Below are 14,616 nucleotides of genomic sequence, written 5' to 3' on the forward strand. Positions count from 1 at the left end.
TCTACCAAGCCCTGATATGGTATTATGAAAAAACCAATTTATTTCAACCCCCAATAGTAAATTAACTAGATTGTTGTTTATCAGATAATGGTTCTAATTATGAATAGACGATAAATTTAGCGTGAAACAGCACAGAAAGTTTTTGCACAAGTTGGCTGCGAATTAACTATATGCATTATATTGATTATATGTGTTATTATTCAGAACCAATAAAGTGGTAGCTACTTTAATGGACCACATTCCTTGGGACCATGGTTAGTCTCTGCGTTCATCGATCCTACTTAATTAAAATGATACTGTCTTTGCTCTAGAAAATTAAAGCATGTGGCATGTATTTAGTTAAACTATAGTAGTTATATATATATATATATATATATATATATATATGGCCGATTGATCGTCTCAGCCAAAATATATATATATATATATATATATTAATATATGTATACCTTTGTGCATCAATATAAAAATTTATTAACTTTACAGGTTTTTTCAATCTTAGATCTATTTTATATAATTTCTAAAAAACTAAAAACAGCTTTTAAAACTTAAAGAACTGTTTTTGAAAATATTTAATAAGTTTCACAAAGTAGTTTTCATTTTCAAAAACACTTATAATAATGAAAATAGTGGATAATAATTTTTTCACAAACCATTTCTAAAAAAGTAGAAACAAAAACAAAAACTATATCAAACATAATCTTAATAAAAGTGGTAATTAATATTAGATTTATTAAAAAGTAAAGCGTGTTTTTAAAAAAGAAAATATTAGAAATCTTTCAAGAAGAGAACTTTATGTTTCAAAAAAAAAAACATTTTTTTTTTTTTTGAAGTACATTAACATTCCTTTTAAATTGGAATATTCCTTTTTTAAAATAAAAAATACCCCTATATTCTTGATGTACGAAATCAAAATTGTTTTGCTTTCAATATTAGTTACTTAAAATATAGTAAATTATGGTAAATAAATTCACCGGCTTTTAAAATTACTGCCACACGAGTAAAGGATTGTTTCTGGACCATGCTATGTAATGAATTCATTAAAATTTATGCATTATATTCAGTAGATGAATCTTTTTTAATACTATCACCTTTTTAGGTCCCCTTTGTACTTGGTGGCCCTTTTGTATGTTGTTTTGTCCATTTGATTACACACTCTACCTAGTGATAGTGTAGCCTAATCCATAAAAAACCAATAACTCATATGGATCGTTTTTAACCAGACGTTTGAAATTTAATACTTGTTATACTAAATGTATGCACTACTACTGGTAAACATTTATTAGAACACCATCATTTCATGACCACACAATTTCATCCTGTCCATGCAATCACTATCTCTTCATACGTACCATCTGATCTCTTCATAGCCAGATGGCCATGAGAATGACCTCACAACAAGATTTTTACTTTATTTATTTATTTATTTTTTGGTAATAATGGTTTTGACTTCTTGCTTATGCGACAAATATAAAAGTACTTTTTTTTTTTTCTTTTTGGTGGAAAAATATGAAAGTACTGATTCTTATCCAAAAAAAGAAATATATATATATATATATGTATGTGTGAAAGTACGTAATCCAATTGATTTTTTTTTTTTTTTTTTTTTTTTTGGCTAAGCCCCCAGGCATCCCCTAACTAGGCTATTATTTGATGTAAATTAAATTCACAGCATGCAATCTAGTAGTGTGGTACCAGTTTTGCTTCTCCAAACCTATCTAGGTAAAATTAATTGCCCCATATACTCAAGAGAGAATTTCTAAAAGTTGTAGGGGGTATTTGCCAAAATCCTAGCCACCGTAATAAGAATAATATTATATATATATATATATATATATAAGCTACCTTTCTTTTTCCGGTGGTTGTTCATTAATTGATTGCCGGCGTTCGACTATTGGGCATTGTTAATGTTTTTTTTGGGCAACCGGCACTGTCATAGCTGAATGGGATATTTTAGCAAAAAAGTTGAATGGGATACTTTGCTAGTTATTTATAGCGGTCCACTTCAGCTCATTTATCGAGGCATTTTAAGTAGCAACATGCATAATTAAGAGAGTAGTCAATTTTCTATCAAAACATGGTGATAGATAAATATTTTATTAAAATATTTATTATTAATTTTTAACTTATTTTAAAAATTAAAATTTATATGAGTTCATTGTACTATTCAAATTTCAAGAAGATAACATAAATCTTGTTATAAATAATATAAATTTTAAAAATTCATTTTTAAATCTCATGAATTTTTAAACGATCAAATAACTAATAATAAAAATTGAAAAATCCATCTAACATTCTAATGTAAAAATTATTAGTTAAGAGAGATTGCATTGAAGCTTTATTACTTTGATTCATTTAATGCATGAAGACAAGATATAAGTTTAAAAATATATATATTTTTGGATCAAAAAATATAATGCTTTTATATATCTATATTAATATTAATATGCATCGAACGTGCATGTAATATACGTATCCACCTATTTCCTTTTTACCACTTGCTGTCAAATTTTGCACATTTAATACACATGGAAATAATTTATTTAGGATCTTGATTTTGATACGTATTATACGCACATGTTACATACATGTATATAGAATGGGAGTGTAAGATATGAGACCATTTTAATAATCAGGAAGAATTGACAAAAACATTATAGTCAAAAAATGTACACATATTCTGTCTTGATCACCTATGTATGCATATATATATATATATATATAGATTATGCTGCCATGTACAGTGGTGAAATCAAATCTCTCTGTGTCTAATTAATTTTATCAGAAAAATATTATTTTTAAAATTAATGGTGGGGATTTCAATTTTGAATGTTTGAGTGGAAATAATAATTTTGCAAGTACCAGACTGTGAGATAGATTTTATCTTTTTATTAATATAGCATCTTGAACCAAGAATTATACTAGAAATTAATGGTGGATTCAAACATAATTGAATAATAAAATATATTCTATGATTGAATGATAAAATACAATTTTTAAAACGATGATAATATAAATGGTCACATTAAAACTAATAAATATATATACATATATATATATATATATTAAGCGGAATGAATTTGAAATAGGATTTATTTGCTATTATTTTGAATAAATTGAAATTAACTTCATTTTCTTAAAACTTCTATTTAAAATTACAAAGGTAACTATATAAAGAGAAGAAAAAAAAAAAAAAACAACTTCTATTCAAAATTAAAATAGAAATTTTAACCACATAAACACAATAAGAATATAAAATTTAAGTTGAATAATGTTGTAAAATAATTTTACATAGTTTTAATAGAAAAAGTAGCTACTAGCTACATAAAAGGCAAAAATTAACTTTTTTCCAAACAAATGTTTTATATTATAAAGAATATAGGAGTTCATGTAATTTAAAATTATAAATTGAAAAGGACCATTACTTTATAGAGAGACCAAAGCAATACTTTTTTAAAAAATAAAAACATATAACATATATTTAAAAACAAAAAATAAAAAAATAAAAAAAATTTAGGGGCCTTGCCCCCCTACCCGGCCCGAGCCTAAGCTTGGTCCGCCCTTGCTAGAAAGCTTATGTTCACAAGTTTGGTGCACCAAGTGTTAAATATAATATAATCTTATCGCGCAGCCATCGTATAAATAAATAAATACTCATGTTTAATAGAAACAAATAAAACTTGTTTAAGGACATTCATAAACATTTTAGAAAAAATTGTGGTTAGAATATATATATATATATATAATATATATAGGTCCATTACAGTGGACATGCATGCCCATCTGAAGTGATATGCAAGTTCTATCATCTATTATAGGAATATGAGTGTGGAAATACACTATAACAAAATCTTATAATCCTTTTATAGTGTGGAATTAACTTGAGGATACATAAACCAAATATTTCATTTGCAAAATATATGTTCCATCAATATTGGTGATAGGTGCATAGTATGTGAATATCCACACTCTATAATTATTATTTTTATTATCTATTAAATACAGAATGTTTTAGGCTGAAGATATTGGACAGATAACATTTTATAAAGACATTTTGGCCCTTGAACCAGTGCATTAAGGGTGAATAAAACATCCAGAAATTATTAGCAGTTGTACTCATAATTTATAAACAGTTAGCGGGTTTCATTGGATTACTAAGATAGTATTTGTCAAACCATTTTTTGAAGTGATCCATACATATACGGCCATGAAGACCATTAACACATATTTCATGAAACGAAAGCATGGATGATATTCAATTAATGGCTTGAAGATTGAGCAGGTGGGATTTGAGAGCGGGTCGCGTCCCAGGCCGTACAGCTGAAGAAATTGCGAGGTTCTGGCTAATGAGAAATGCTGAAGCCTTTGCCGATAAAAGGGGCCACATTAATACGCCTAACAAGTAATGTTTATTTCCACTTCTTAATTTGATCTTCCACAGATTTGACAATTTTTTCTGTCATTCGCTACATCTATCTGATTCTTGTTTCAGCTTTTTTTTTTCCTTTGGTAATAGTTGTTTCATTTTTACTTGAAAAAGTTTCCTACATATACATCTTCATTTGGTGGTCTCTAGCAAATTTTTAGACTCCCCTCTTTTGGAATTTTCATTTATTTTCTGATTATTGTAATATACATACTAGATGTGTAATAGTATTAGTCATATATATGTATATATATATATATTCACAACTCAAAAAAAAATTACTGTAAATTTTCTTTTTATTTATTAGTGTTAAATAATATAAAATCACATATACATCCAATGAGAATGATTATTTTAAAAATTTTATATTGAATTAAAGATGATAATAAAAAACTTATTTCAAAATATTTTTGGTTGACACCTATTGATATTGTATTTAATTCTTAAAATTACATTGCTAATATTACAGAAGAATAAAATAAAAAATAAGAAGCAATTTTTTTTTTAATTTATCAAAAGCAAAAATTTATTTCAATCAATACAAATTTAGTAGAAAAATATCAATTTTATGAGCAAATAATGAAAGTATATTATAATGAAAGTATATTGCAATATCAAATTTTAGATTAAAAAAATATATATATCACTTATTAGTTCCTGTTTTGAAAAACAAAAAAAAAAAAAAAAAACAAACTTTTAGTCGCTATCTTGTGTGATGTCAAATCGAGCAATAAAAAAAAAAAAAAAAGGATAAAAAAGAAAAGACAAGGTAAATATAAAAGCATAAACTATCAATTTTAACTTGCAAATATATAAAATTATAAATTACCGATTTAACTTTTTCATTGTACTATTGAAATCAAAATTAAAAGATTATTTGTATAATTTTAGAGAAACCCAAAAATTTTAAATAATTATTACATTATGCTTTTTACATATATATATATATATATATGCACGAGAACAGAGTTGTTAGCTTGTTCCGTGAAACTAAGTGCATTGGAAACCATACGTATCAGTGTGATCCTAAAATTATGGATTATGAATTTTATATTTAATAGAAATGAAATATCTATAGCATACCATCGTAGAAGGAAACAAAAAATGATAGATTTGGATATATAAAATTGTAAAAAAAAATTATAAAAAAAAAAGGAAAGGAAAAACAAGCCAGCATGAGAAGTAGCTGTTTTTTTACCATATTAAACAGTAAAACATGATCAAAATTTAAGAGAAAAGATATATATATAGATTACGCCGTCATATACAGTAGTAAAATCAAATTTAATATAGAAAAATATAACAATTTAATGTATTTATCAAATAAAGCTACCATTTAGGTGTTAAGTTATTTTTTAATTTTAGTTAATTGTAATTTATGAAATCGCATGTTATAATTTATTTTTAAAACAATATATTAATATAATTTATAGGTATTAAAATATTTAATATAATTTATGGATATAAAAAAAAATTAAAATTTTATATTGTAAATATAGATATATAAATTTATAATTTTAATTAAATATAATATTTTTTTTGTAAGTTTGACAAATGGTGAGCATATGATATTTCAATTTTTTTATTAGCATTAAAGATATGACTATTCCAGCATTTGTCTGGCTTTCTTTGATTAGTTAATTAAGGTGTTGCCTAAATTGTTCTGTTCTGTACTCTTTAAACTTGAAGTGATCATTTCTTGTCTGCATAATTTTTTGTGCTGTAAAATTTTACCTTTTTACTTGTTTGTTCTCCTTGGCATCACTAACTGATGATGAGAAATTCTTTCTTGCTGCAAGCAAATGTAGACACCCCACGTGCACTGGTTATATCATCTCTCTGCATGCTGATGATACGTTAAAGGGGAGTATAGCACCTATATTGGGAATTGAGGTGTGCACCAAAAGGCATATATTTGACTGTTTCCCATTCTATCTAGACTCTTGACTCAAATCTAAAAACCCCTTTCTTTTTCTTTTCGTAGATCAAATTTTCTGGGAACCAAGTTCACAATCTTTGATGGGCAGCCGCCATGTGCTGGAGCCACAATTAAAGCCGCTCTACTAGGCCGGTAAATTTGAAACAGGCAGGTTTCACCTTGTGTCCCTGCTGGAAACTACCCTTTCATATGAACTATATGTGTGGGTTCTAGTTAAGAAAGAACCTAAATGTAACAATGTACAACTTCAATTCTATTTTCACCAAGACTGTTGAGACTTTCCTCTTGGTCCATTTTCTGCCAATCTTCGTGGCTGCAATGTGAAGTGATTATTTTAGTTCCAAGTAAAGCTGATGGAAACTGTTTTTGTAAATAGCAGGGATCCTAGGAGAATGCAGTGTATCATGGATGCTATTCCTTCCTCTGCAATTGAGCCTGGAGGAGTAGCCCCTACACAAATAGAAAGATGGAGTGGCGGTGTTAAGAAACAAGTCTCCTAGATGGCATGAGCGACTCCAGTGTTGGTGTTTGAACTTTCATGGACAAGTAACGGTTGCTTCAGTGGAAAACTTTCAATTGGTGGCTTCTCCTGACAATGGACCAGCTGGGCTAGAACATGAGCAGATCATCCTCCAGTTTGGAAAAAAGTAGGCAAAGACTTCTTTACCATGGATTACCAATACCCAATTTCGGCATTTCAGGCATTTGCAATCTGCCTCAGCTGCTTTGACACCGAGATTGCTTGTGAATGATACATGTAAAAATCAGGTTTGAATTTCATTAATCTGAAAGCCGAAACTCTCAAAATCTGATAGTTGAATTATAAAACAATAACTCAATGCCTCAATAGCTTGCTTTTATTTATTTTATTTTTTTTCCCTGTTTTGATGTATTAGATTGGTCCAGTTACTACCTTTCTGGTCTATTTTAGGTTTTACTTTATGGCACCTGGAATAAAACGTCATTTTTCTCTTTTTGTCCAGGAGCAGGAAATGATAGTAAGCTATGTACTATGGACAATGCTATAAAATTTTCTTTTGAAGGTGATTTCCGTGCTGGCTTGGTATGCAGACGATGCAAGACAACTGCTATAACTTATTTCTGGATTTTGCTTTTGCCGCCTTGAGCCTTGATTTGTCAAATTGGGAAGAGCTCGTAAAATTAAGATTAGACGAAGAACTTTGGAACATAGCCAACCACAATGTTTATTGTGCTGTATATTTTGTTTTTTTCCATGCAGATAATAACACTATTTTCCAGAAATTTGGCTTATCCTGTAATTCTATGTTGGCTCATCATGTTTCAGAGTGTTAATCTTATGTTTTATTTTGTTTTTTTGGTATCACGGAATGTATTGTTTTTTGTGCAAAGCTTAACATCACCAGTGTATATCCCTTCCAGATAGCCTAATATAGAAAAATATTACATTTTAATATACTTATCAAATAACATATGATGTTAAATTATTTTTATTTTAATTAACTGTTATTTATTAAATAGCATGATATAATTGAAATTTAATTTATTTTTAAAATAATATATTAATATAATTTGTGGGTGTCAAAATATATTAATATAATTTGTGGATATAAAAAAAATTAAAAATTTTATATGTAAATATAAATATATAAATTTACAATTTTAATTTAATATGATATTTTTTTTGTAAATATAAATATACTATTTAATATTTTTATTTTGAAAAAAAAATTATTTTATAATTATAAAATAATCCATTCCAATTTAATCCTATACCAAATAATTTACAAGCTATGCCAAATATAAAACTTGAATATTTTTTCACTGTTCAATCCAAGTTTGTCATGTTCAATTTAATCCGGTTCTGAGCTATCTTGCGTACCAAACGTGTCATAACGTGTCAACTTAATTATACTTGTAACAAGTTGCAACTTAATTATACTCGTAATGAGTCAGTAGACAACCAAATTCTATGTATTGGCTTGTGCATTCACTGGATAAACAGAACGGACGGTGGGACCGAATAAATATTAACCAAGAATATACTAGGCACCTTTGGAGCGCAATGTTCATAGTCAACCTCAATTTCTAACCAAGAATATACTTAGGCACTTTGGACGGCAATGTTCATAGTCAACCTCAGTTTCTTATGCCCAGTCCCTTTTTAGCTGTTCTTATAATAGGATCATAATTTGTTGTTATTTATTTTTACTGATAACAAAATAGTTGCTCTATGTAATAAAAAGATCTTTTAAGCGTAAGACAATTTAGACGTACAAATCATCTTTTAAGATTACGTCTCGGAATACATTAGAAAAAAGAAAAAAAGAATTTAAGTTTTGGAAAATTAAAGATTTCAAATGTCATGCATTAGCATCCACTTGTTAATATTGCACATAAAAACATCAGGGCATCAAGATCCCCCACTGGGATGCTGCCATGTAGTATGTGTGGGACCCCCTTCTGCCACGTGGCAGAGTGGGTTTCCCCCCTTTTTTTTTTTTTTTTTTGGGTGAAAAAGCATGGATTTTTGTTGTATCTTTACACAAAATGGCATCAAGTATTCTGTCCTAATTAGTTGTCCATTTCCAATCTCAATCCCATAAAACCTCACTTCCTCTTCTACTTGCATGGTGGCTATCAATTTCAGGAAAAATGGAAACAAAATTTGGAAGCAACAGGAAGCAATATTGATTTGAGTTTGGACTATATCCACTACTGGAGACCTAGCCACTATATTTGACCTATTCCGTTTACCCATTGAAGGAAAATGGCTGAACCTATGAATTTCTATGTATGATATTTTCGACGTCAGATTCATGCATTTAAACATCAAGGAAAAAGTTGCAACTTTTTATCTGTTTTTTGCAATTGAAATACTTTTTCTTGTGCTTTACATGCGCATGAATCGTCTTTTTATTTGACAAAACTTTCTGACTCAGTCTAAAAGGATAACATTATATATTTAATGTTCAATTCCTACCTATATGAAAGATCTGCACACTTTTTACCAAAAAATAATAATAATAATAATAATAATAAATAAATAAGGTCAATTGTTTTTGGGTTAATAGCTTCGAATTATATAATAAAGTGTGAAGCTGAAGAAAATTCAAATCCACATGATGGGTTAGAAAAAAATGAAGATAAAATTATAAAATTGTCTTTGGGGTTGCAAAAGATTATGACTTTATGTATTATTTATTTATTTATTTTTTTCAAGTTTTTTAGGTTTTCATGTTCAAATGGGTAGTTAATTCTGTTAATGAGGGTCCTCTATTCAGACTTTTTATGAGTCCACATCAGGTGTGGAAATGAGAAATTTTCTTTTTCTTTTGAGGCCAAACAGAAAAATAACTCAAGGTTTGCCGAGTCTCATTTCATTAACTCATTTTTTCTAAAACAGTTTTTATATATGCAACTTGTACAAGTTTATTATCATCCGTATGGGTTTTAAACTTCCTAAGGTATGTCTAAAGGACTACATAATGTATTCAATATCTGACCCTTCAAAATCTTTCTTTATCGATACGACAAGTTGGTACCAGAAGAAATAGATTCTTTCTTCCACCAAAAAAGTGTTATTGACCATCTCGTTAATTTCCTGGTATATATTAGTTCTATTTCTTCTTTCTCCTCGTAAAGATAGATTATTTTTCAAACTTCTTAAATGGGATTTGTTAGGAAACCGGCAATTTGTAGAATTTTATTAATTTCTTTTGCCTAGTGTTGAATTTCTAGACTTTTTTTTTTTTTTTTTTTTGTCTGTGTCATCTATTTACTGTCCCTATAGTGTTTGTGTTGTCCTTTGTGTGTTTTGTAGAAATTGAATTTGTTCAAGTAAAAGATTTTGAAAATTCCAAAAGATTTCATATCCGTTTTTTTCCTTTGTGCCTGTCTTTTTCAGAGGGAGTGATACTATTTATATTTGTCGGCACTTTTGGTGGTGAAGAAAGATTAAAGGGAATTAAATTGGTCGTTGTGATTTTGGTTTGCGTTCACGGAACATTGGTCAAATCACAGGAAAAGTTTCGTCAAGGGAAATTTCTGATTCTCAACTGCTTCAGTGATCCCCTCAAGCCTTTTAGAAGCCTGTAGCAGTTCCGTCCTTCCAGGTCTTGTATTGGGTTAAGAAAGAAAGAAAGAAAAAAGAGAGAATTGGGAAACAGAGAGAGAGAGCTGTGTTATTTCTTCAAAATTGATGTTCTTATTTTGTTTTTTGAAATGAATCATTCTGGGTCAGCCTCTGAGCAGAGTCAGAGAGGAGCAGTTGAAGTCGTAAAAGACAAGCATGGAATTCAACAGGTTGTGCTTCAGAATCATAGAGGAGCTTCGGTTCGGGTTAGAATTTCACGTTATGCCTTTTTACTTACCTTATTTCCATGGCTATGCCCTTCAATATCTTTGTCTTTGCCATTTTATTTTGATAAATAAAGCATCTAATTGAAAGGCATTAGATTCATGACTTTGTATTCTGTAAGATGGGTTAACTATTTAAGCTTTAAAGCTCTTTCATGGTTTACATTTGAACATCATTCTGTGACATCAATCCAGGTGAGCTTGTATGGAGGCCAGGTTCTTTCATGGAGGAATGACCGAGGTGAAGAATTATTATTCACTAGTAGTAAGGTAAAGTAAATTTATGATAATTTCTGATCTTTTGTTTCATTTTTTGTGCTTTAGCCACTAAAAATATATGTTGTTAGCGGTAAAAAAAGTTCCTCTATCAGTCTCATGATGTTACTAACCTTAACAAATTGGAATTTTGTAATTCTATTTAGAAATTTAGATGAGAGCTATGTCTAATACCTTGTTTGTATTGTTGTCTCTTCTCTTTCCTTCAACAGATTTTTTCTTTTTTCTTTTTTTTTTCCCCCCCCTTCAATTCCTATTATTAGGACTATAATTTTGGTATTTGCAACAAGACTAAATTCTTCAAATCGTTTTCCCCTTTCTTTTTCATCTCCTGTAGGCAATTTTTAAGCCACCAAAAGCAGTACGAGGAGGAATTCCAATTTGTTTTCCACAGGTATGCGTATGCACATTAGATCATGCAAGCATCAACTTTCTTTATATCTAAATGATGGTATTTGCTCCAATTTGTACTCAGTTTGGAAACCGTGGATCCCTCGAGCAACATGGTTTTGCAAGGAATAAGGTTTGGGTCATTGACAAGAATCCTCCACCTCTGCATCCTAATGATTCTATTGGAAAAGCTTATATTGACTTGCTACTTAAACCATCTGAAGAAGATTTGAAGATTTGGCCGCATAGGTATTAGCCTCTTCAACTAAAACTCATGTGGTGTTTCTTTTTTCTTTAAAAATTTAGATAAATCCTGGACATATATAAAATTCAGAGTTGATTGAAAGCGCTTATTCATTAATTAGTTTCAGAGAGAACCATTCGGTCCAAGTCATATCATGGCATTCTTTATGAAAGTACAACCAATTGTTTCGAATGATTCTGTATTGAAGTAATAATTTCTGGTTTATCTTTTACAGTTTCGAGTTTCGTCTTAGGGTCTCTTTGGCTGCAGATGGGTATCTAACCTTGATATCACGCATCAGAAATATCAATTGCAAGCCTTTCAGTTTCTCTTTTGCTTACCATACATATCTGTCCATTTCTGATATCAGGTATAGAAACTTCATTGCTAAAGTAAGTAGTGGAAACCAGCATACTTTTTGTTAGTTGCAGAAATAAGATTTACTGCACATTTGCTTTGTAAACCATGTTTACCTCTAAATGATTCATGTTCATCAAGTTCTGAGCATTTACTTGATGCATCATGTACTAACAGTGAAGTGAGGATTGAAGGCTTGGAGACTCTTGACTATCTTGACAACCTATGTCAAAAAGAGCGCTTCACTGAGCAAGGTGATGCCTTAACGTTTGAGGCTGAGGTAAATGTTCCATTTTTCGACAACTTTCATCAACTCTTAAAAGCGAATAATAGGTTTATGCTGCTTTTTAACTGGCTCAGTTTCACTTACCTTTCCTTTCTATTTATGTTGGTAGAGAGTCCAGTTCAGTTTCTTGTTAGCCAGGTTGAAGCTCTTTCTTATTTTTGAGTGTTCTTAGTTGGTTTCCCCTTTTTCTTTTTTTTCTTGTTCTGATAGGTGGATCGGGTTTATCTTAGCTCTTCAGATGTGGTAGCTGTTTTTGATCATGAAAGAAAGAGGACATTCATCGTACGAAAGGAGGGACTTCCAGATGTTGGTAAAATTCATTTACTTAACCTCATTTTTAATAAAAGAAAGCCATTTTTTATTTTGGCGCCCTTAGAATCATAAGTCTCCCTTATTCTAGGATTAATTTTGCCATCATCATTACAATAAGTCATCCATAACCACTTCAAACTTAATGAAAAAACATAACCTAAAAAAAGCATTGAGAGCTATTTAAAATCATTACCACCCACTAGAGGTGGTCCATGCAAAAGTCTTAACTTCAAAACATTGTTTGTTTGCAGTGGTATGGAATCCATGGGAGAAGAAATCTAAATCGATGGTAGATTTTGGAGATGAAGAATACAAACAAATGCTGTGTGTTAATGGAGCAGCAGTAGAGAAGCCGATTACCTTGAAGCCGGGTGAGGAATGGACAGGGAGGTTGGAACTCTCTGTTGTTCCTTCAAGTTAATGCAAATGAACTGGCTCTTGATCCTAAGGAATTTCTGACAGTACAGTTCTTCCACGTTGAAGGCAAACCATAAATATATATATATATATATATATACACACTAATAAAAAACCATGAGAAGCTGGATTTTTTGTGCTGCTTAATCTTAACTGTATTTTCAAATGTACAAGTTGTTGAATAAGGGCAAGTTCACCAAAGACCTTTGGTAAGCAGTGGGCTTACTATTTGTTTAATTGAAAATGGAGATGCATTTTAGATTTCTCCATTGTTGCTGTGATGTAAAATGTACTTGGATTTTCAAGTCCACCTACAAATTTGTATATTCACTCTATATATAGAGTATATTCTCACTGTTTAGAGGAAAGAATAAGAACTCTAGATCATTTTACGGCATAAAATTGGCTAAGAAAGGAAATTGTTTTCCAACATAAAATTCATTAAGATTTGCATTTTTCGTGCCTTCGGAGCGACCATCTTTTTGCTCTGCCAATGATATTAATCATAAAATTCCATGGAAAAAGATTCAGCTAAAAGAAAATGAGTTGGGCATCGTTTAGCTGGGTGAAAAAAAATGGGGCAACGAAGCTACTCTTTTTATCAGAGCCAGGTTTCGATCCTGGGACCTGTGGGTTATGGGCCCACCACGCTTCCGCTGCGCCACTCTGATTGTTGAGGTTATTGTGTAATAATATTTATATAACGTTTTAGGTGAACAATCAAGACACAGCGCATAGAAGTGTCTTATTGTATTCCATTATTATCCAACCCCCAAGAGAAACGCATCCATAAAACAGTCAGTTCAGACTTTATTATCCAAAATTCCGAAAAAGATAAAAAATAATATTTTAATTTTACAAACAAGAAAAAGAAGAAACCAAATCCTCGACCCCACAACAAAAACAACATATATATATATACCGAACTAATAAACATGGTAGGTTTGCACATTCATGAATATTCAACCAATATACATGCAACTAAAATGGGTCAACCAAAAATGGTTATCCAAGAATTAATCCGCAATTCTCAGTACCATCCCAATATTCCTATCTAAAAAGATGAATCCAAATTTTTGGCAAATCAAAATGTTCATCTTTCTTTTAGACAATCCCATATGGTGTTTATCTAAAATGTTTACCTCCCCACCATTCTACTGGCCCCAACTTTCTTCCTTTTCTCAAACACTAAAAAAGAACTCAATCCCAATTCAAAGTTTTTTTATTTTTTTTAATTTTTTTTTCTTCTCCCTCTCTCAAAAATCCAATGTAATTGGTGGATTATGGAAAACTCCAACTACAAAATTCCTTCAGTCTTTGCTTTAATAATTAAACACTCCCAACAGGGTTGTTGGAAATAAATTAATGAAAAAGGGTTATTTATTTATTTATTTAGAATTTTAAAAAAATTATTATAATTTAAGTGGTTTGTAGAATGCCCACACCTCTCAAGGAGAACAGTGATAATGAATTTGGAACAACCAAGATGGACAATCATGGGCATGATGTTAAGGATTTGTGATTAGAGCCATGAAAACAGTGAGGTAGTTCAGAAGTTTGTTGGAGATAGAAAAAGACTTGCATATATATATATATATATATATGAAGATTGGAGATAAGATAAAGAGAGG

At 30.1% G+C, this 14,616-nt stretch overlaps 1 protein-coding gene, 1 non-coding gene and 1 pseudogene across 2 annotated transcripts; 2 read left to right on the forward strand and 1 right to left on the reverse strand.

The window, feature by feature from the left end:
* Positions 1 to 229: 229 nt before the first annotated feature.
* Positions 230 to 7,117, forward strand: LOC107430094 (tubby-like F-box protein 3; annotated as a pseudogene).
* Positions 7,118 to 9,812: 2,695 nt separating this feature from the next.
* Positions 9,813 to 13,315, forward strand: LOC107430124 (putative glucose-6-phosphate 1-epimerase). Its single transcript, XM_048464380.2, has 9 exons — positions 9,813 to 9,951; positions 10,252 to 10,685; positions 10,899 to 10,973; positions 11,317 to 11,373; positions 11,455 to 11,618; positions 11,849 to 11,983; positions 12,148 to 12,250; positions 12,467 to 12,566; positions 12,820 to 13,315. Exons 2-9 carry the CDS (start codon positions 10,569 to 10,571, stop codon positions 12,987 to 12,989), a joined length of 921 nt encoding a protein of 306 aa, XP_048320337.1. The 5' UTR covers positions 9,813 to 9,951; positions 10,252 to 10,568; the 3' UTR covers positions 12,990 to 13,315.
* Positions 13,316 to 13,584: 269 nt separating this feature from the next.
* TRNAM-CAU (transfer RNA methionine (anticodon CAU)) lies at positions 13,585 to 13,656 on the reverse strand. The gene has a single exon. It is a non-coding gene; the product is annotated as a tRNA-Met (tRNA).
* Positions 13,657 to 14,616: the final 960 nt, after the last annotated feature.

Source organism: Ziziphus jujuba, chromosome 6, assembly GCF_031755915.1.
Source record: "Ziziphus jujuba cultivar Dongzao chromosome 6, ASM3175591v1".
NCBI lineage: Eukaryota > Viridiplantae > Streptophyta > Magnoliopsida > Rosales > Rhamnaceae > Ziziphus > Ziziphus jujuba.

Excerpts from the sequence above, each read along its gene's own strand:
- LOC107430124 (XM_048464380.2), top strand. The coding sequence starts at position 10,569 with ATGAATCATTCTGGGTCAGCCTCTGAGCAGAGTCAGAGAGGAGCAGTT. Across the intron at positions 10,686-10,898 it reads ATAGAGGAGCTTCGGTTCGG|GTGAGCTTGTATGGAGGCCA; the intron begins GTTAGAATTTCA and ends ACATCAATCCAG. Across the intron at positions 10,974-11,316 it reads TATTATTCACTAGTAGTAAG|GCAATTTTTAAGCCACCAAA; the intron begins GTAAAGTAAATT and ends CATCTCCTGTAG.